Here is a 21185-nt window from a genome sequence, read left to right as displayed (position 1 = left end):
GCCCGGAGCCTCACTGCTACCGGGCGCGCCTTGTGTTGTCGCTGGCAACATAGTCCGCCGCCATCAGGTCACATTCCCTCGCCGTTTTTACAACAGCGGCGGCAACTGTGTTGTTTGCACGGCAGGGACAGGTCAGACTGTAAAGGTGGTTGGACACAATTCGTAGGCGAACATAGGTAGTTCACTCGGTGACTGGGACGAGTGGCGAAGAGCTCGGTAAATGTGACTCGTTTCGAGAGCCCCTCCCCCTTCCAACCGGCTAAAATATAGGAGGAAGCGGCCGAGGCGCAAGTAGCGAAGCCACGGCGGGCGTTGGGTATGTTGTCGCTTCGATTTGGTTGAGGCCTGTTCAGCCGCGGAATCAAGCGATGCCAGGCGCGGGGGTATTGAGCGAGCCGTCTCTCGGAATTGGCCGTCATGTCCGTCCGAAGGGCATTCTCACTCCTTCGGACGAAAATGGTTTTCGCGTGCCTTGAGAAAAGTCTCGTGGCAGGTGGGGGTACCAGTAATAATCAAATCAAAGGGGTGTTGATTCGTTTAGACGGTTGGACCGGAACGCCGCGAGTTCGACCTTGACTCTCTCCATTTGGAAAACGAAGCATCCAAATGGAAGAGAACCAAGGAAGAAAACAAATGAACGCGATGAGGGGAAGATCAGAGAAGATAACTAGGTAAACTGGTCTCGGTTTTCCTTCACCACGCGAGCGGCTCTCACACTTGTCACTTGTTGACTCCAGGACAAGGCTGTCAGCTGAAAACAACGGCTTACTGAGGTAAGCAAGCACGTGGAATGTGGGATGCTCTGAGCCCCCACGGCCAGTTTGCGAGCCCCATTCCTGAACGGATCTGGATGAAAACCGGTGTTGCCCCCCGGGTTTCTTTTACCCTATATTATCCTCTCGGATCCCGGATTCGCGGTCGTTCCCACGCCTGCGACGGCCCAGCGGGAATAGAAAAAGGCCGAGCCTCGTGGGGGAACAGGAGGTTGGTTGCTGTCCTGGCCCTTCAGACACCCCGTCCTCGAGGGCATTCGGTCTTACTGAAACTTGCCAGTTGCAGGCGGCAGCTAGAGAAGGCAGATTTGATGATGGCCTCGGCCGACCAGGGCGTTTTGCTGAGGATTCCTGGTCAATGAAACGACGGGAAGTGGGTTGTGGCAGCCATGATCTTGCCAGGAAGGAGCCGCCGACGAGGGTCAAGTGTGGGTTGGAAGAGGGAGAAGTGTGCAAATTGGAGGAAGGAAGCAGGGTAAACAGGCACAAAGGGAAAACACAGGGCGAAAATATCTGATCTGACACCTCCCGAGATGCATATTGCGTGATCTGGGCTTCGGTTGCCATCGGCACTAAAGTCGAGCCCTGGCAAGCTGGGAAAGATGAAGTTTTCACCATCGAGGGGGTTCGCTTTGGGCCGCAGACGACTTGCTGCATGCTGTTGCAGGGTGGGGAATTATCGAAGAACTCCCCCATTTCCGTTGAAAGATCGCATTCTTCGAGATCTTTCCAATGCCGCATTCTGCAGCATGTTTCCGCTCATGGCGAGGCAACTCTCGCGGCGTGCCAAGTATTCAGGGGCTTGCCATGTTGATATTCGTTGCCCGAACACAGCGAAATCTTGGCGCTCAGCTCAGCGTGGGTCCACCGAGGTGAAGTTCGTCTCACCGAAGCACGGAAAGAAATCAAACGAAGTTTTCAATCTTCATAGCCAAGGCCCCGGTAAATTCATGCATTGCGCAACCCTCGCGCCTGAGGACAGGAGCTCATAGATTGTATTGGTAGTGTTCGGGGTTTTAACCTTGAAAAGGGTCTAACTTGTAAATGATTTAGCGACGCACGACGAGAGCATTCCCTGCATTTTCGACGCCGAGAAAGCGACTTGAAAGGGCAGCATCTCCAACTTTGAATTCGAACAAATCAGAACGACATCCGCTGTTTTGACATCCATCGCCCGAAGCAGCCTAAATCAACCCAGTTCACACCGCATCTTAGGGCGGCCGGCCATGCCCGTCCGTATCCCAGCATCAGCAACTTTGGTAAACATCGGAAACCGCCAAACCTGCCCGACGAGAACCAGAATCCAACTCGTGCCCACCAATAACCCCGTTTTCATCCTCGGCGGAATTGTACCCCCACCAACGCGGCTGTCCCCGCGGGTGCCGTTCGCGTCGCCAGCTCATCAAGGCCATTTCCATCTTCACTGTCACCGAACCCTGAGCAGTAAAGCCAGCAACAGCAGTCCCATGGCTAGTCATGTCAGCCAACCACCCGCGGCCAGCCCCGCACTGGCTGCGAGCACGTCACCGCTCCCCGGCAGCTCATCATCAGCCGCAGCCGTGGTGGGCGCCACCGAACCTGTTCTTGCTGCCGGTGCAGCCCCGGGATCTCCTCCAGGATCGAACGGTGGAAGCAGCGTGAGCAGCAGCAGCAGCCCGGAGAAGTCAGGGGCAGGGGGTGCCGCACCCGCTTGTGCAGATGCTGCTGCAGCAGTGACCGATGCGGTGTCAGGCGCACCCTCATCATCGTCGCCAGCAGCAGCAGCCCCGGACACTAGCAGAGCATCGCGGGCGGCATCGTCAGCAGCAGCAGCATCACAAGAAGAAACCCAACCCACAGCATCAACCGTTTCTGACAACACCGAGGCCCCTAATCACGCCATCCCTCCCGCTCCCGCGCCTCCGACATCGACTGGGCCTCCCACGGCGACTCCACTCCTACCTAGCCCAAACGACAACATCAACAGCGAGAGCAAGCCGAAAGAAGAAGGCCAAGAAGGAGGAGGACAAAAAACGACAACCATCAACCTCAACGGTGCCCCCACGGCCTTGGACTCCCTCGGGCCCATGGTGATCCACCGAGACGGGACTGTCTCGCGCATCGGCAACTGGCACGAGCTGAGTGACATCGAGCGGGAGAACACGCTACGGATTTTAGTGAAGCGGAATCAAGCCCGGTTGAAGGCGTTGAGGTGTGAAGGGGCAGGAGGTCAAGGGAGTGAGGGTGTCAGTGGCGAAAAGGCAGAGTAGATAGATTAGGGTGTGAAAACAATTTACGCCGTGTCGGCCAGAAAGGCATGGGCGTGCCGAGGGTGCGTGGGCGCGTGTAAGTGACTACTGCGAGGTGGAGTGTCAGTGGAGGTTAACGAGTCGACTCCAACGTAACTTCCTAATCGATGCATCCCAAAAAAGACCATGGGGGGCCATGGAATGTAAAATTCAACTCAGGTCAAGCCAAGTTGACGCGGTGTGGTTACATTAGTATACGAGTCAGAGAAACGGCCGACGCAGCCAAAGCTTGTGCCGAGAGGAAAACGCACCTCTGGAGATGTTGCAATCCACACCTAGAAAAACACCACTGCTATGTCTCAACATCATCACAACCTTATTTTTGGAGTTCGCAGAGTTTTTGAGCGGAAAATGACATGTTTATTCACCTCTGCGGAACGTACAATCCCAAACACGGATCTCAAGTAAATCAGTGAAAGTCGCCGCCAAACAAAAAGGAAAAAAAAAACAAGCCGTAAAAAGGCACCAAAATCAAATAACAGAGACCATAGCCCGTCCTGCCCTTTCCCTTCCAGTTCATTGCCCATTGGGATGCACAAAGCAGGCCTCCCATCAAACAACTCCCCATCCAGTCCCTTACCCCGTAACCCCATCCCCCGGCCCCTTCTCCTCCTATGATGACGAAGGAGAAGGAGACATAAAACGCCGGCTCCCATGACGATGACGATCATGTATATCGTGTTATAATGAAACTCAATCAACCGTTTGTTGGTGCTGCTACTGTCTCTCCGCTTTTAATCCTTCCTCTTTGACTTGATTTCGGCGGCGACGGAAATAGAGTCCTTGCCGTTCTCCTGAGACGCAACCTCCTTAAGCAGTTTGTCGAGGATGTCGTCGCGGCCGCCATGCTTCTCAGTGACGAGACCCTTGAGCCACTTGTTCTCCGTCTCAAGTGCGGAGATACGGCCCTCGAGCATGGTCACCTTCTCCGTCATCTCTTTGGCGCTTTTCTCTAACGCCTGCTCGCGCTGCTTCTTCTTGATCCGGAAGCGCGCACTCGCCGCCGTGTTGCGCTTGCGCTTGTCCTCTTCCGCTGCCAGCCGTGACGCATCCTCAAAGCTGAGCACCCGCCCATTCGGCGCATGTGCATGTCCGCTAATCGACTCAGCCTTGCGTTCCTCTACCGAGCCGGAAGAGCTGGAGCCACCAGCGACGGAAGAAAGGGAGCCAGAGGCTCGTGGTCTCACCGCCGCTGGGGCAGCTTGTTGTACGTACCCATTTGCCTGGTGGTGCTGTTGATGCGGGACCTGAGACGGATACCCGCTCTGCGGGTTAGGCTGGATAGGCTGCAGGCCACCTAACGCGTCCGGGAAAGCCGGCACGGTGGGCGACGCGAAGGTGTTGTTGTAGTCCCCGAAACTAAAATCGCCTGGAGACATTGTGCCATGGTCAGCCGGCGGAAGAACACAGCACAGCGGTTATAGAAAATGACAATATAACGATGCCGAGTCAAGTGAGGAATCCAAAAAAGAAGGAGGAACAGGGATAAGCCAAGACAAATTTAAGGTCAACGGCGGCGCCGCCGCGGGAGAGAAGGCGGAGAGTCCGGGGATATTATTTAGTGAGTCCACTGGCGACGGGGCTGTCCATTGTTGATGCCCCATGGTCGATGGTGCAATCGACCCCAAGTCACGAGAAATGGCACCATCCTCGGAAGCGACGATCATTTGTCAGACGCCATTTAGGCGGGCCCAAAGAGTCGTGCTCCAAGGCGCATGCACTCGACCGGAAGGCCTTCCAATCATGGACCCAGTCCATAACTTGGGGGTCATCATGGGAAGTGGGGTGAAACGCCAGGCTCCCGATTTGTGATAACAAGCCTGAAGCTCTTTGGTCGGCGGCCCTGTTCCCTCTCATCGTACCGATGCCGAGGGCGTTGATCCCATGTTCCGCCGTGCCGCCGCAATGCACTTGCTCGCCGCCTCGGGGTTGCAATGGGTTGTCATTGGGGAAGGAGAAGAAGGTGGGAGGGGGCTCGCAAACCAGTAAAATGCAAGTTCTCGTAGAAGAAGGGTGAGAGTATGAAATAAACCACAAATATGAAAATATGGGGGCACATTATGAAAAATACACCATGGCGATGGTGAAAGTGTGGGGGTGAAAGATGGAAAACACAGGAAAACAGCAAAAACCGAAATGTAAAAATAAAAAAGACTATGAACGCACCTGAGACGGGGAACTCGTAGCCCGCGGGGAAATCTCCCATAATTGACTCCGACGACACATCTTCGGTCGGCGACCGTGTAACTTCGGACTTGACGGGTGGCGCCTGGTAATCCGTGTGTTGGCCGGTTTCGAAGTCGAAGAACTGCGTGTTGGTGAAGAGCGCGAGATCCTTCTCAAGGTCCTCGTCCGTCAAGGTCTCCTCCACTGACGGGCCCTGGACGTTCAAGTTGCGCAGGTACTGGGACACATTGACCCTGCCCGTGTTGTTGTATGATGCAGACGACATGGTGGGTGGTTTGGATCTGTGATGACGCCCCAAGACGTTGGTGGTTGTTTTCGCCGCAATGGATGTTGCTGTCTCCTTCTTTTCTTCGGGCTTGGAGCCGCCGAAAAGCGTTGCGTGTTGTTCCTCGGGCTCGGAAGATGTTGAAAACTCGTCCAAAACCCTTTCCCTTCTCTACCGTTGGCGATGTCGGCGTGGTTGATTAGAAAGCGACGACGTGCAGGGACACAAAAGAGGACGTGCCCAGCGGGGTCCCTTTGGTGGTCGCCTCGGCTTTAACGTTCGGCTCGTCGAGTCAGCAGAGCCGTCGTGAAACAAAGAAATCCAAGCCGCCGCGCTTTGAGACAGTTTGCGAGGCGGTATTGGGGGCGGTAAAGACGTCGAGATAGTAGACTTTCGGTGTGCTGGTGTGCTAGGGGCAGGTGAAGGCCGGAAAAGGAGTGATGAAGGGTATGAACAGTTCAAATGGAGCCGTGCCTTGAGTGAAAGCGAAGGGAGAGGCCGGAAGAGGACCCAGAAGCGCGGGCGTGCGTGTGCGTGGGTGTAAGCGGAGTGCGGTGCGTTTCCCGCAGGCCACCCACTGCCTGCGGACCGACGGCCTCAATTAGTCAGGCCAGATGGATCCCACGTTCTCGGGAAAATCTCGAAATTGCCCCTCCATAACCCACCCAGAAGGAAGGGATAGCCAATCGCGGTCGAGAATAGCCTGTGGTTTTTTTCTCATCACCAAGCTGAGTTACTCAATTGACTTCCTGCTCTGGCGGCAATCTGAACCGCCTTGCACCGCTATTGTGGGGTCTTTCGGTTACCCAAAACGCATACTCCTCCCTGCATCCAACAAATAGAGGCTATAAACTGCTGCATCAAATTCGATTCTCTGCCCAGATGTCGCTCGTCACATGGAATTTGTGGTGTCTTGCTGGAACTGTTCAGCCCGGTGGAGACAACATTGCCACGCCCTTCGGTCATCGACCTAAGATCTGCAGTGTGGTGATGAATCAATTGACGAGTGGGGTGGCGGCTCGTTGGTTCCTGCTCCGGCGCATGGCCGGCTCACAGCTGCTGTCTATCCCGTGGTTCGGGACTTCCAGGAATGGAAGACGGTGTCGTGCGCCGAACTCGGCAGGGCCCACCCTGCGAGCACCGGCAGAACCTCTCCCTTACATACATACATAGTAGTAGTAGATTTTATCAACGATGAGGCTTTTCGTGGTTCCTGCGTCCCCAAGAAGATTTTCACTTGTCTTCGGAGGACGCAAATCGTTCGTAGCCAGAAACAGGTGGCTTTGGAGGAATCTGGAGCCCCGGACGGCAAGAGCAGCCACCTCCAGGATTTGGAAGCCAGCCAAGCTCACCCCTCTCCGCGTGGAAGGTGGGGGTTCATCGTGACTTCCAAATTTTGGCGCGTTCAACTCAACCCTGCACGTGTCATTTAGAAGGGAAGCCAGCCAATGAATCCCGGCCTGTCAGAAACAAACCGTTTCTTCATGACTTCGATCAGGTTAAATTGAGCGATGCCCCGACTCTGGTGTGTCCAAGCTTTGTCTCAATCTTATTTATTGTACAAATCGGCCAGCCGTCTCGGATTCCGCATGGCTGGGAGAGCACGGATCGGCGCAGACCCGGACGAGATGATCACTAAACACAAAATACGGCTGTACCGTATTATGAAACACATTGAATTGAGTCGAGCAAAATTACGGATAGCAGATATGTCAAACATACAACGGCGCCCGGCGTGCCGGATCTGGACCACGCCGGGTTCCGAACTTGCCGATACCCAAAACAATTGACATACCCAATGACGATTCAACATGGAACAAGTTTTTGAAATGCCCACATACTAAGAAGGTCTTTGCTTCGCCAAATGTTTTAACTGGACTCGTATCAACTTGTATCAATTCTTGAACCACTGGCTCTTGGCTGAGAACAGGCGTGTCATAGCCGTTGAGTGGGTCCTGTGGGGAACCCTGGTCGCGTCGCCCATTGTCATCAAACCACACTGTCTGTATAACAACAATTTCGCAGTGAGACTCGCTCCAGACTCAACACAGGGACAACTCACAACTCATTGAGAGTTGTTAAAAACAGGCGGGCCCAACCCCCGAAGCTTCGACAACAATTAGCGATGCGCCAGAATAGATGACAATGGCGCGTATCTCCATTCCCACCACAGCGCGTCTCCCGTCATCGCTACGCGTCGACCCAAACAACTCAGCGGTAACCAAGATCCTGAGCCGCCTCACTCGCTCATCACTCATCTCAGTCGCTCTCGACTGGCTAGACGAGGCCAACATATCACTTGCGGTGCCATACCTACGCGATGACGACGAAGATGAGGATAATGAAGACGTCGACGATTTCTACCCGGCCGCGCGCTCCCCTCGTGCCTTGATAGAAAACTATCTTTCACTTCAGGAACGCAAGGGTTCAAAACGCGAGGTTTTGGACCGCATCGTTGAAGGCGACTGGCGTCATGGACTCACCCTATACCAACTCGCCATGGCCGACCTGCAATATCTCTACGACCACCCAACCTCACAGAAATGGTCCGCTTACCGCATCATGCCCCTCCAGGCACCGCATGACCCAGATGGCGAAGAGCTACCCGAGGTCGATCGCCTATCATTAACCGTCCCGCGCTTCCACCCGTCGACGTTCCTCAAGACGTTACAATCCCACGTCTTGCCGGATGTCAAGGCGCACTACAACTTTGACGCCCATCGGTCCCTACCATTGCTCATCTTACGCATCTTTATTCTCGACTCGCCATACAACACCAACCACGCCTTACAATCCGGCTCCACGACAAACTTCGACTCCTCCCGCACCGTTTACATCGCCTTTCCCGATGCCTCGCCATATATCTTCATCTCCAAGCCCCAGTCTACCACTTCGACCACCTCCGTATCCTCCACATCCGCCACGTCTGCCGTCTCAGCCCGTGGCCCCACCGCCGCTGGTGAATCCAAATCCCTAAACGCGCTTTTAGTCGAGGGCATCCCAAAATCCCTCTCGCGCCCTCTCTGCCGAGAACGCTTTACCCTGCAATCCACCGACCTAGTGACCCGGAATCTAGCTGAACTAGTGGAACGGCGCGGCGGTGGGCGGACCAACTGTGCCGGAGGTGGCTGGAGTATATATGCGGACGAAGGAAGAGGTGGTAGTAGTGGAGAGAGGGGAAAGAAAAGGGGCAGGAAAGAGACGCCTTTGGATCTGGTGTTGCCTAGCCCGCCATTATCGGAGTTGGATCAGGATCAAGAGAATCTTGACCCGGGGAGCGCGGCGGGGAGGAAGGGCGCACCAGCCGCGGCGGTGCTTTTGACGGAAAGTGAGAGAAGGTCGGAAAGGGCAACCAAGAGGGCTAGGCTGGTGGCAAAAGCGAGGTTTGGTGAGACTGGGATGGTGAGGGATGGGAAGGGTGTGGAGAGGGTTGATATTGTGATTGAGGATCCGTTTCCGAAAGTTGGGGGGCAAGAGGTTGGGGGGGAAGAAGATGAGGGTGGTGAAGAGATGGCTCAAAGGGATTCAGCAAGAAGCGATCCCAAGGGGGGGAAACGCAAATCCCGCTTCGACCAGATTCTAGAAAATGCTGGGGAGAATGAAGACGACGAGGAGGACGACAATAACACCGCCTCTGCACCCACCTGGAGGCCACACGTCAAGCTTACATTCCACGGGTCACACGTCTTTGCAGGAATCAGACAACTGGTGGAGAGCGGAGTCATCGACGGGGAGCGTATGCCGGGGTGGATGACAGGAGAGGAAGGGGTGACGATTGGGGCCGTGCGGCATGGGAGGATACGAGGGTATAAGGGATCAGGGGTATAAGGAGGCATCTCGAGGCTGAACGTTGAGTCGTAAGCGTTATGGCATTTTATGGGCGTTGTGGAGACTGTTGTTAGTTGTAGTCGGTCTATTCGCTATCAGAGTCTATCGTGTATGGAAGGAATCTTTAGATACCCATGTACATTCGTCATTAAACCAGTCATGAACCAAAACAGATGGGGGAGGTCCCTCCTATCTATCTATCCTCCTCGGTCCACGCCGCCAAACACTCACCCATCCACGTCAAAAACATTGACCGTATTCGCCCACGCGGCCTCGCACACCTCCTCCACCGAAACCCCCTTAATCCCCGCGATAATCCTCGCAATCCGCTCAATCGTACACGGCTCATTGCGGCCCTTGACCATCGCTCCCTCCACCCACTTCTCCTTCTTGACAACCTTGAACCGATCAGGGACTTCCGGCTCTTTCTTTTGGTTCTTTTTAGCTTGTTGTTGTTGTTGTTGTTGTTGCTGTTGGGGGTTGGGATTTTTCCTCGGCCGGCGTCGTTTACCTATGCCGCCTGCCTCTGGTGTTCCTTGTCCCTCTAGAGTAGGAGTGTCAGCAGGTGTGGTCTCAGCTGAAGTGTTTTCGACAGAGAGAGCGGCGATAGCAGCGGCGGCCTCGGCCTCGGCCTGGGCTTGGGCGGCTGCTGCTGCTACGGCTTCCGCTTCCGCTTCAGCAGCTGCCTTCGCCTTGGCCTCCCACTCAACCAGATACTTCCACCCTTCATGCGCCGGACGAACTTCACACCACGGCCCATCCGTCTCGATCATCAGCCGCGACAAGTCCACTTCCCGAACGACATCGCAGTTCTCTGCCGTCTTGAAACTACACCCATTGATGCCGATGTACAGGCCCAGATCCATCAGTTCCCGCATCTCTTCCGCTGTGCCTGTGAAGCTGTGTACCACGCCGCCTTTCTCGAGGCGCTCGAGGCGCGGGCCAAAGGCATCCTTGAGGAGGCGGACGAAGTCGGTGTGGGCGGCACGCGAGTGGAGGAATAAAGGTAGTTGTGGGGAGATGGAGGCGGCGAGTTGGAGTTGGGCGGCGAAAGAGTGGAGCTGGGCTTCTTTGGAGCAGAAATGCAGGCGATCGTAGTCCAACCCGAACTCCCCGAAGGCGACGAGTTCGGGGGATGCGGTCACGGTGTGGGTGCGAGCTTGGGCGATGAGGTCGGCTAGGTCCTTAATGATCTGCTCGCTGCGGGTGTGGTTGATGCCATGGCCGTCTTGGATGGGCTGCGTAGGGTCTGGGCCGCAGGCAGGCGTGTGGTCCTCTGGCTCTTCTACCTCTTCGCTCTCTTCATGGTGTTTCTGGTGAGAGAGGCCGAAGATGGAGCTGCTGCAGGGGTGGATGCCTGCTGTTGTGAAGACGGTGCCGGCTATCTCATAGGAATAGGGGCAAGCAGTCAGCGTGATGATGGTCCTCGGGAAGTGTGTATGGATTAGAAATGCTCACGGAATTGTTTGGCTAATTGCAGTGCGTTCCTTGAGCTTTTCATGGACGACCCCGTCACAATGAGCTTCGTACATCCCACCTCCACGGCTCTAGCCACAACACCCTCGAGGTCATCGGGGTGTGCAACTTTGCCGCGGTAGCGACCCCTGAAGATGGGATCCGCCAAGTTGATACCGATCTGGGGAGCAGAAAACCCAGCAGTTAGAATATTACGTCCCATGTTGTGTCCAAAATGAGGAGCACTCGAAATCTTACGTCAATGTACCTCGGCTGGTAAGCCGTTGGCGAAGAAACAGCCGGTGTGGCCGAGTGGCCGTTTGGCAGGTCGGAGGGGTTGTATTCAGGCATTTTGGTGCTTGCAAAACGGGGCAAAAGACTCAGTTGTAGTGTGTTGGGAGTTTTAAGTAGTGAAACTCGCGAGGGTGCTGAAGTGAGGAAAGACTTTAATATCATGGCCGGGAGAGAAACCAAAGTTCAAAAGTCCTTCCCTGAGAACTCTGGAGTTTTAAGCTCTCCCAAACTGAACGGTCTGAGTCACAAGTTGTCTCCTGTGGTTTGTGTTGTTCGCGATCTCCGTCCTCAACGGGGCTCAGATACGAATACCGAATGCCTTAACGGGATTGGTCTTGGCATCCCGGTGCTAACTTGAGCGATGTGCGCCGACTTGGCCTCGCTGTACCCCAGAAACGACCCCACATTTCCAGCTGGCAGGACCGGTCACAGAGTTAACATGAAGCTTGATAAGCCATTGGCCCATTATCGCCGACAACCTGAGTGTGCCAGCCTGGGCTGGGAAGAGGTCAGGCTTTGATCAGCGGGAGAAGTTAGGTCGATGTGAGAATCAGACCCAACAAACAGAAGCGGGTGTTATAATGTTATAACTCTGTATTGTTCTGGCTTTCAGACACAGAGGTTCGGAAGTTCGATGCGTTTGCTCGGATTTACGGGCTGCTGCCTGAGATGCCAGCGTGCCCAGGCCGAAATGCCAGGCGCTGGCAGGGTTTGACAGGTGCTTGGTGGGGCACTACGGCACAGTGGCTGGCCCGAGCTACCCAGCTGTTTGTTTAATGGGCGGGGCTGCAACGACGCGCCAAAATTCTGGCACACGCGTCGGACGCGGTCCACAGCCCAACTGCTTTTAAAAGAGTGCTGCGGAAGACACACTTTCTTCTTTCTCCCACATCCTCCCCTTCGACACCAAACAACCCCAAACATACGAAGGTCTACCTTTGAAGGAGCCTTCTTTTCTCCAATCACATTCACACCCACTACTTGTAGAGGACTTAACATCCTCGTGTTCAAGTTTGACCTTTTTTTTCTTTCTCGCCGCCACACCCTTCTACATCTGTCTTTTTGTCCTGCGCCTTAGTCCCACCACATCCGACGCCATGTACGTCAAGAAGCGCGGTATGTTAGCCCCAAACTGTAACATTTAGTGCATCTGATCCTAATTCTGTGCGTAGACGGGCGTCAGGAACGCGTCCAGTTCGACAAGATCACAGCTCGTGTCTCACGGCTGTGTTATGGTCTTGATGTAGACCATGTTGACCCAGTGGCCATCACCCAGAAGGTTATCTCTGGTGTGTACGGTGGCGTCACAACCGCCCAGCTTGATGATCTGGTAAGCCTTTTCTTCACCGCTACTCACTGGGTTCCTCGCTCGATCTACTTTTTTCCCAAGCTAACCGTTCTTCCCAGGCCGCCGAGACTGCCGCGTACATGACAGTCACTCACCCTGACTATGCCATCCTGGCTGCCCGTATTGCCGTATCCAACCTCCACAAACAGACAAAGAAGCAATGGTCGGCTGTGGTCAGCGATCTCTACCACTATGTCAACCCGAAGAACCGAAGGGAGTCCCCCATGATTGCCAAGGAGACATACGAGTGCGTGATGCGCCACAAGGAAGAGCTGGACTCGGCCATTGTCTATGACCGGGATTTCAACTACCAATACTTCGGCTTCAAGACTCTGGAGCGCTCTTACTTGCTCAAGCTCGATGGCAAGATTGTCGAGCGGCCCCAGCACATGATCATGCGTGTTGCTGTTGGCATCTGGGGTGACAACGTGGAGCGTGTCATCGAGACGTACAACCTCATGTCCAGCAAGTTTTTCACACATGCCTCCCCGACTCTCTTCAATGCCGGCACTCCCCAAGCACAGCTGTCATCCTGCTTTTTGGTCGACATGAAGGACGACAGCATTGATGGCATCTACGACACTCTCAAAACCTGTGCTATGATTTCGAAGATGGCGGGCGGTATTGGTCTGAACATCCACCGCATCCGTGCCACTGGCTCCTACATTGCGGGCACAAACGGCACTTCCAATGGCATCATTCCCATGCTCCGTGTGTTCAACAACACCGCTCGCTACGTCGATCAGGGTGGCAACAAGCGCCCCGGTGCCTTTGCCATTTATCTTGAGCCCTGGCACGCTGATGTCTTTGAGTTCCTTGACCTCCGGAAGAACCATGGTAAGGAAGAGGTCCGCGCTCGCGATCTTTTCCTGGCCCTTTGGATCCCGGATCTCTTCATGAAACGCGTTGAAAAGAACGGCGAGTGGACTCTCATGTGCCCCAACGAGTGCCCTGGTCTTGCCGACTGCTACGGTGATGAGTTCGAGGCGCTGTACGAGAAGTACGAGAAGGAGGGCCGCGGTCGCAAGACCATCAAGGCTCAGAAGCTGTGGTATGCCATCCTTGAGGCTCAAACTGAGACCGGCAACCCCTTCATGCTCTACAAGGACCACTGCAACCGCAAGAGCAACCAGAAGAACCTCGGTACCATCCGCAGCTCCAACCTGTGCACTGAGATTGTCGAGTACTCGGCGCCTGATGAGGTCGCTGTCTGCAACTTGGCTTCGCTCGCCCTCCCTCAGTTTGTTGACTACAGCGAGGGTGTCTATGACTTCCAGAAGCTGCACGAGGTCACTCAAGTTGTCGTCCGCAACCTGAACAAGATCATCGACGTCAACTACTACCCTGTGAAGGAGGCCCACAACAGCAACATGCGCCACCGCCCCATTGGTGTTGGTGTTCAGGGTCTGGCCGATGCTTTCTTGGCTCTGCGCATGCCCTTCGAATCCCCCGAGGCCCGTGAGCTGAACAAGCAGATCTTTGAGACCATCTACCACGCTGCGCTGACTGCCTCGTGCGACTTGGCCAAGGAGCAAGGCACTTACTCGACCTACGAAGGCTCCCCTGTATCCCAGGGTATTCTTCAGTACGACATGTGGAACGTTAAGCCGACTAGCCTTTGGGACTGGGATTCCCTCAAGGCCAAGATCAAGGAGCACGGTGTGCGCAACAGCTTGCTCCTGGCTCCCATGCCCACGGCCTCCACCTCGCAAATTCTGGGCAACAACGAGTGCTTCGAGCCCTACACCTCGAACATCTACCAGCGGCGTGTGTTGGCGGGTGAATTCCAGGTCGTCAACCCCTGGCTTCTGAAGGACTTGGTTGACATGGGTCTCTGGTCCGACAACATGAAGAACCGTATCATCGCCGAGGGTGGTTCCATTCAGAACATCCCCAACATCCCGGCCGACATCAAGGCCCTCTACAAGACCGTCTGGGAGATCTCTCAGCGTACTGTGGTCCAGATGGCGGCCGACCGTGGTGCTTTCATTGACCAGTCCCAGTCGCTCAACATCCACATGCGTGAGCCGACCATGGGCAAGATCACGAGCATGCACTTCACCGGCTGGAAGCTGGGTCTCAAGACGGGCATGTACTACCTCCGTACCCAGGCTGCCGCGCAGCCCATCCAGTTCACCGTCGACCAGGAGGCGCTTCGTGTCCAAGACACGAACGTCGGCAAGGCGGCCTCCGGCTTGAAGAAGCGTGCCCCCCCGCCGGGCAGCTACATGTCGTCCCCGACCGCGGTGCCCCGTCCCATGGCGTTTGTTAATAAGGAGAGCCCGCTTAACGGAACTGCCGACGCGGCCAACGGTGTCGCCACTCCCACCACCCCACCCCCTCTGGCCCCGTCTGAGGCCAAGGCTCGCATCCTTGCATCGCCGTCTAAGCCGCCGGCGTTCAAGGCTGATGTCGACGAGGGTGACAGCCCCAAGACGCTCCCCACCGAGCCCACTGACAAGCCTAAGGCGGCGGACATTGGCTCGCCCGTCCTCAACTCTAAGAAAGATTCCGAGGACAAGGAGGAGGACAGCAAAGAGCGGGAGCTCGATATCTATTCCGAGGCGGTTCTTGCTTGTAAGTTGAGCTCCACAATTCCAGGGTTATCCCAGGCAACCAGAAGAAAGTAGCCATACTGACTGAGACACTACAGGCAGCATCGAGAACCCCGAGGCGTGTGTGATGTGCAGCGGTTGATCCGTCACAATATGATGGTATGAGGCATGGTGCGATGTCGCGTGATGATGAGGATTAATACCTGGCATGGTTTGGCTTTTTCTTTTCCTTTACGAATACTCTAGCTGGTTATGGGGTCATTGTTGGGCATATGCGAGTACCTTCACGTTGTGGGCCATTCGTTCATCTTACTTTTGCATGGACGAGGAGCACATCACGGCGGGGAGGCAGGCACATACATACATTGACGGGTTGACATGGAGGGAGGGCTTTTCTTTTCCCGTTTCCTGGGTTGGGCGTTGGATCATGGCATTGATTGGGCCATGACTGCGCGAGGGCAATATCGATTTTCTTTCTATTTTGCTGTGCCTTTTCCTGTAGATGTACCACCATAGCCGACGGGCGGCGCTTGCGCGCCCCGTTGTTGTTGTTCCCCTAGCACATAGTAGCTATCTAGTTTGCCTGCTTTATACATACCCCCTATACCCCCCTTATTCACGATGTGCTCGGATAACACTGCAACTAACGTCAGCTACTTAGTAGTGTCTGCAGACACGAGACACGAAAGGATCGAGGCGGTCGACTCAGGTGTGCTGCGGTACGCTGTAGTGGGGGTAACGTTGACGAGTTGTACCGAGATGCAATCTACCGCTCTCCTTTTCCCCTTGGAGGCTATTAAAGGACTTGAGGCTTGGACTGGTTTGTGCTTCGATGTCCCAAATACGAGGGCCCGGGACTCGGAACGAGGATCCGGAGAGGGTATCTGATGGCACGAAGTATTCGGGAGATTTAAGGAGGATCTTGGGATTTTGTGATCGGGTCCGGGTAGAAAGGTCGTGGAGGTTGAGGCGGGAACTTGAAACTAGATTAGGGGATGGAGATATGTATGTAGAATATGAGAAAGGAGACGCATGTTGGGGCGAAGCCTGCCGTGTCATTTACACTGCAGGGGACGAGGAACAATGGAATTGAACCGCCCGGCTTGCTCTACGAGACCTGGAGTATGTACCGAAGAACCGGCGTGGTGAGCAGAGTTGGTTAATTCACGTTTCGGACGCAGTTGCAAACGGAAATGCCAGACAGGCAGGGAGACGGTCGTACAAAATGTACGTTTTGAGGTGGACAACCCGGCGTTCAACAACGGCGCCTTGATATCTTGGTAACGGTTAGCATTTGTGTACGTTTCTCTGACACAATCCTTTAGGACTGGGCCATAGCAGTCAAGATAACTCGTGCTTCAACCAACTGCCATCAACAAATCGGGCTATCTCTCTAACAACATATCACGCTACCTACCGGATAACTCGCGAGTAGCAAGATAGCTAAAGAGGAAAGGAGACAAAACCAGGACCATTACGGTCTCTCCATCATCCATCCCCACGTCACGCCAGGGGAAGTCTGGTCCGCCAAGTCTACAATTCGTACCACCACTCTCACTTCCATATACCACCCCGCTGCGGGTTCGCGTCGATATGTGTGCGGATGTGCGATGCTTCCAGACGAGGCTGGCGTTTCATCTGTGATGACATTGTCACACACAGCCATCTCTCTTTCCCTTGGCCTTCGGCCCAGCCAAGTTTGCACACACACACGCACACGCACAAACATAATCAGGCGTCTCGTCCGGCATCTGCGTGTAACCCGGTGGAAGAGTGTGTCTTAAGTGCGTGCCTGTGCCTTGCAGGCCGCGGCTCACTTGTTGAGACACGCAGGTTGAGAGTGTGTGTGTGTGTGTGTTTATGTGGGTGGGTGGGTGAGTTGTTATGGGTGGGCGGGAAGGCTCGAGAGAGGTTGGTCTCGTCTTGGACTTCTCTTTCCCCGTTCCTCGCCTTCTGCACGAGCCTCGAGCTCGTGGCTAGGTCGGGCCGAGGCGACATCGTAAGTGGGAGAGACGGGCCGGATAAAATGAGATGCGAGACAATTAACTTCACCAGAGTGCCATTGAGCGCGACTCTCCCAGCACCACGCCTCATCGGGCCTCGTCGCGGTCGGTTTCTCCAAGCTATCCTCAGCTGATGCTACTAGCGTTCTTGATGGACAGAGTGATCCTCCGTAGAGAAACAAACCACGAATGCAAAGCCACAATGGCTCTCAACGCATGTCTCACCTGAGAGGGGAACAGTTGGACAGTGCCTGCGGGAAAAGAAGAGGGTGGCTCGGGGGATAACCTTAAGGTGCCCGGCGCTAGCGACGCTAATGCAGCTGTTTCTTCAAAGGTGGTGGTCCACTGGTGCTTTCGCAATCTCAAAGTCAACAATAGCGGCAGCTATCGCTCCTCTCCAATTCAGCTGGCTGGGGGCCGTTATCTTTTCTTCCTGCTGGATTTTTTTCGGTATCCGTCAGTGTAAATGTGCAAAATCGAAAACATGGCCAAGCCGAGAGCATTAGTGGGGGGCTTTGAGCGTTGCAACCTCTAGGCGCGAGGGCAACAATAGACAGAAAATCTTGCGGGAAAGCTCTTCCTCTCAGCTCAGATTGTTGAGGCGAGTGTGCGCTGACGTCGATGGCGGGAAAACCTGGAGCGGGACGTCTACCAAGCTGGAAAACAAGCAGGGGCCGGAGCCGAGAGAGCGGGGCCAACGCAACCTCGATCGCCGATGCGATCGGCTGGGTCTTTGGGGAGAAAAGGTCTTTTTTTTTCCCCCAACCCACTCGTCTTTTTCACACCGGGCAAGACCTCCAGAGAATACGCGAACGGCATGAGCAATGTTAATGAGATATGGGGTTAGGTAAATTACTGCGAATTCGCGGGTCCGCCCGGCCGGTAAAATAGGGGCACTGCTTCCGCGGGGTTCCTTGCTCGTTGGTCTGGTATGGAAGTCTGGCTGGCCATTGACCCCACCACATTGCAGTGATGGCACTCACCGAAAAGCGATCTCGCTTGTTTGGAGCAGCCTTTGAAAGAGGGAACACCGGGCATGGTTTGATGGGACGGATTTGTTTGGTCAGAAAGTAGCCCGATGATTGGCGCGACCGAGCTGGTTTTTCCTTGCAGCTGGTGCCAAGGCCACACTTCAACCCAGCTGGCCCGGGGTTATGGCCGGCAGGGGTTCCTTGCGGTGGGTGCGGCCATTGGTAGCATCGGCCAATCGTTCGCTGCCACTGCCAGGGTCGACCAAGATCTCGACGACGTCTGATATTTTGATGCGCCAACACAGTTTGGGGGCCCCTTGATAACAATTGCCAACGGGCCAAGCTCGTTACTTGTTCCTGCTTCGACGGAAGAGACGAAGGGACCTCGGCGGCCTTCGCACCTTCACCCAAGTTATCACCGGCCGACTGGTTGGCAAACTTTTCCGTTCCTTCACTGTGGCAACATTTCTGCCAGAGTTAGATAACAGTGGAGTGGGGACCCGTCCCGGACCTCAAATTACCTGTTTCGCTCCTGTCCGATGTATACTAGTGTAGTGTCGTGCAAGATGAGCCACGCTCGAGCCACGGCAGCGAGCTGAAAGTCATGGTCAACTGTTCACGTTAACGTAACCGGCCATGAGCAGATCGATTGTACACTAAAATGGGTGGCGAGCCACGCCAGCCCCCGCGCCGGCAGCGTTGCCCAGCAGCTACGAGCTGCCGGTTCCCAGCGCACACCGCATTGGGTCCCATCGAGGCATCACAGGCCGGGACACCCCCCACTACCCATGTGGCTGCAGATCGGGCCATGATGTGGCACACAGGAACCCCAGCCCCCGTCACCGTAGCTGCTAATCGACACGGCATCATGCATTAGCGGTGGTTGAGGTCTCGCCCGCGGTTGTCAACTCAACTGTCACTTACGCTATCTGTTGCTAGGTAGAAAGACGGCACCGATTATGGGTGATGTTTATGCGGGTGGCTTCAATTGCTGCTGGGAAGCCCTCAACTTCCGGTGTAAATGAGATTCGAGGATGTTAAAGGAATGGGAGAGATCGAACAAGGCCTGGTTTCCGAGGACAAGTCCAAGGTGTGATGAGTTCAGGTTTTCCGTCTGGGGCGCGGGAAACGCAGAATCGTGCGGCCCGGCGTGCCTTCCGGGCAAGATCTTGCGGGTTCTAATTGGCGAGGCCGGTTGGCTGTCTAAGAAATTCAGTACTTTCCTGTTTCTGTGGAGAAATGAACCACCGATCGAACAACATGGCAGTCCCCGGGTCTAGCTTGTCGGTTCGGTGAGATCATGGCCCACCCTACTTTAGTCTAAACCTGGAAGGAGCCACTTGTATTCCCTCCCACAAGAAGGGAACCTCGTTGCTGTGACGCGCCTGCCCCTGCTAATATAAACCGCGGTAATTTCCCACCTACCGACTACCACCGTCCCTTCCCGTTCTCTCTAAGCACGCGTCTCACAATAACGCACAAAGTGTGGTTCAAAATCCTAATTCTTCGGCTCCGATCCCCCAAACTCTCCCCTTCCACCTTCCACACCACATCGTCGATCCAAGTCAACTGGTTCTCGCAACATCACACCACCATTCCAAACATTCGACCTTTCGGTTCACACAACTTCAAATCACCCCATTATCTCAACTTTCAAAATGAAGGCCGCTTTCACCGCGATCATCGCCCTTCTCGGCGCCACTACCGTGGCTGCTGCTGATTTCCCCGCCAACCTCCCGGCCTGTGCCGTAAGTCAAAACCCCGCGTTCTTGGAATCAAGACTATGCCTCGATCCACGCCCGTCACCTCAGAGTACTAACAGTAACAGAAAACCTGCGGCACCAACATGCTGGCCAAGGCTGCTGAGCTTCAATGCAATGGCAACGACATCGACTGCCTGTGCAAGAAGCGTGACTTCTCCCTGGGTATCCATGACTGCAACGTCGAGTACTGCGGTGACCTCAACTCCGCCAACCAGGGTATCAGCTGGGGCAACAACCTTTGCTCGGGCGTTAGCGGTGCCGTCCCGATCCCTTCTGCCACTGGCCTCACGGTGAGCCCTCCCAGTACCAATCAATGAATTAGTGAAATGAGTGGTATATTAACTGTCAATCTAGGGCACTGGCAGCGGCTCTGGCCCTTCCGCCACCGGTGGCAACGGCTCTGGTACCGCTACCTCCGGCGCTGCTTCCCCGACTGGCTCGGGCTCTGGCAACGGTAACGGCAATGGTAACGGCAACGGTAACGGCTCGGGTTCTGGCAACGGTGGCAATGGCGGCAACGGTGATGCCACTGCTATCACCACCAGCACCTGGACCTCCACCCTGACCAGCGGTTCCGAGACCAGCACCGTCACTGGCACCACCACCATCTCGGGCGCCAACGGTACCCCCGGCAACGGTTCCGGCAACGGCGCCACCAAGACTGGTGAATCGACCACCCTCAAGACCACTACTGGCGGTGCTTCTCCCACCGAATCTTCCGGCTCGGGCTCGGGCTCCGGTTCGGGTTCGGGTTCTGGCTCTGGCTCTGGCTCGGGCTCTGACTCCGGTTCTGGCAACGGTTCCGGGAACGGTTCCGGCTCTGGCTCCGGTACCAGCTCCAGCTCTGCCTTGGTATGTTTTTCGAGCAGATCCTTCAGTCTTGACTAAATTTCTAACTTGCTTTACAGGGTGCTCAGATGACCGCCGCGCCTGCTATGGGCTTCCTGGCCGCTGCTGGCATTGCCGCTGCCCTTCTCTAAACTCGGTCCGCCGTGTCTTAGATGCCAGAATCTGGCCCAAAAATAATCTCACGAATTGATTTGATCGATACGTTCACGATTGCACGACGGCGAGGGTGGAAGGACGCATGGTGCTGATCTTAATGACTATTGGGACATGGTTACGTACGGAAGCCTCCCCATTTTTTGTGGCTGTTTACTTTGATATTTTATCAGAGGGCCATTGTTTCTGTGTACATAATATGTAGAACTGGGCGTTGCGAGATATGGGAAAGATACCCCACGATGGACGGGTGTGACCGCGACGGTCTCCACTCGAGTGATGGACCCAGGTTTAATGGGGAAGTTAGTTGCTGGGTAAACCGCAATAAAAAGACATTGCTTTACTAAATGTCCCACGCGTCGCTGGTCTCATGCATAAGTTGATCAAATATCGAATGGGCTCCATGCTACCTACTCTGTTGAGTAGGAGTCGGGCATGAGGCTTGCTGGAAGT

General features: G+C 55.0%; 6 protein-coding genes across 6 annotated transcripts; 4 read left to right on the top strand and 2 right to left on the bottom strand.

Annotated features, from left to right (window-relative positions):
• Positions 1–2239: 2239 nt before the first annotated feature.
• Positions 2240–3022, top strand: C8A04DRAFT_29538 (uncharacterized protein; the record flags this gene model as incomplete). Its single annotated transcript, XM_062781044.1, has 1 exon — positions 2240–3022. The coding sequence occupies one exon, from the start codon at positions 2240–2242 to the stop codon at positions 3020–3022; it is 783 nt and encodes a 260-aa protein (XP_062636143.1).
• Positions 3023–3795: 773 nt separating this feature from the next.
• Positions 3796–5513, bottom strand: C8A04DRAFT_12908 (uncharacterized protein; the record flags this gene model as incomplete). The annotated part of the gene is made up of 3 exons (XM_062777507.1): positions 3796–4430; positions 4878–4904; positions 5228–5513. 3 exons carry the CDS (start codon positions 5511–5513, stop codon positions 3796–3798), a joined length of 948 nt encoding a protein of 315 aa, XP_062636142.1.
• A 2145-nt stretch (positions 5514–7658) lies between these two features.
• On the top strand, positions 7659–9341 carry C8A04DRAFT_37985 (centromere protein Chl4/mis15/CENP-N; the record flags this gene model as incomplete). Its single annotated transcript, XM_062784075.1, has 1 exon — positions 7659–9341. The coding sequence occupies one exon, from the start codon at positions 7659–7661 to the stop codon at positions 9339–9341; it is 1683 nt and encodes a 560-aa protein (XP_062636141.1).
• A 227-nt stretch (positions 9342–9568) lies between these two features.
• On the bottom strand, positions 9569–11147 carry C8A04DRAFT_37984 (deoxyribonuclease Tat-D; the record flags this gene model as incomplete). Its single annotated transcript, XM_062784074.1, has 4 exons — positions 9569–9811; positions 10001–10722; positions 10800–10977; positions 11055–11147. The coding sequence occupies 4 exons, from the start codon at positions 11145–11147 to the stop codon at positions 9569–9571; spliced, it is 1236 nt and encodes a 411-aa protein (XP_062636140.1).
• A 1040-nt stretch (positions 11148–12187) lies between these two features.
• On the top strand, positions 12188–15135 carry C8A04DRAFT_37983 (ribonucleoside-diphosphate reductase; the record flags this gene model as incomplete). Its single annotated transcript, XM_062784073.1, has 4 exons — positions 12188–12206; positions 12263–12420; positions 12498–15015; positions 15092–15135. The coding sequence occupies 4 exons, from the start codon at positions 12188–12190 to the stop codon at positions 15133–15135; spliced, it is 2739 nt and encodes a 912-aa protein (XP_062636139.1).
• A 4490-nt stretch (positions 15136–19625) lies between these two features.
• C8A04DRAFT_29533 (uncharacterized protein) lies at positions 19626–20710 on the top strand (the record flags this gene model as incomplete). Its single annotated transcript, XM_062781043.1, has 4 exons — positions 19626–19715; positions 19796–20020; positions 20085–20582; positions 20639–20710. 4 exons carry the CDS (start codon positions 19626–19628, stop codon positions 20708–20710), a joined length of 885 nt encoding a protein of 294 aa, XP_062636138.1.
• Between the last annotated feature and the right edge of the window lie 475 nt (positions 20711–21185).

The sequence above is a fragment of the Dichotomopilus funicola genome, assembly GCF_033296635.1.
Source record: "Dichotomopilus funicola strain CBS 141.50 unplaced genomic scaffold C8A04scaffold_40, whole genome shotgun sequence".
In the NCBI taxonomy this organism is placed as follows: Eukaryota; Fungi; Ascomycota; class Sordariomycetes; order Sordariales; family Chaetomiaceae; genus Dichotomopilus; species Dichotomopilus funicola.
The sequence above is the reverse complement of the archived record's forward strand: the minus strand, read 5'-3'. Positions and strand labels throughout refer to the sequence as shown.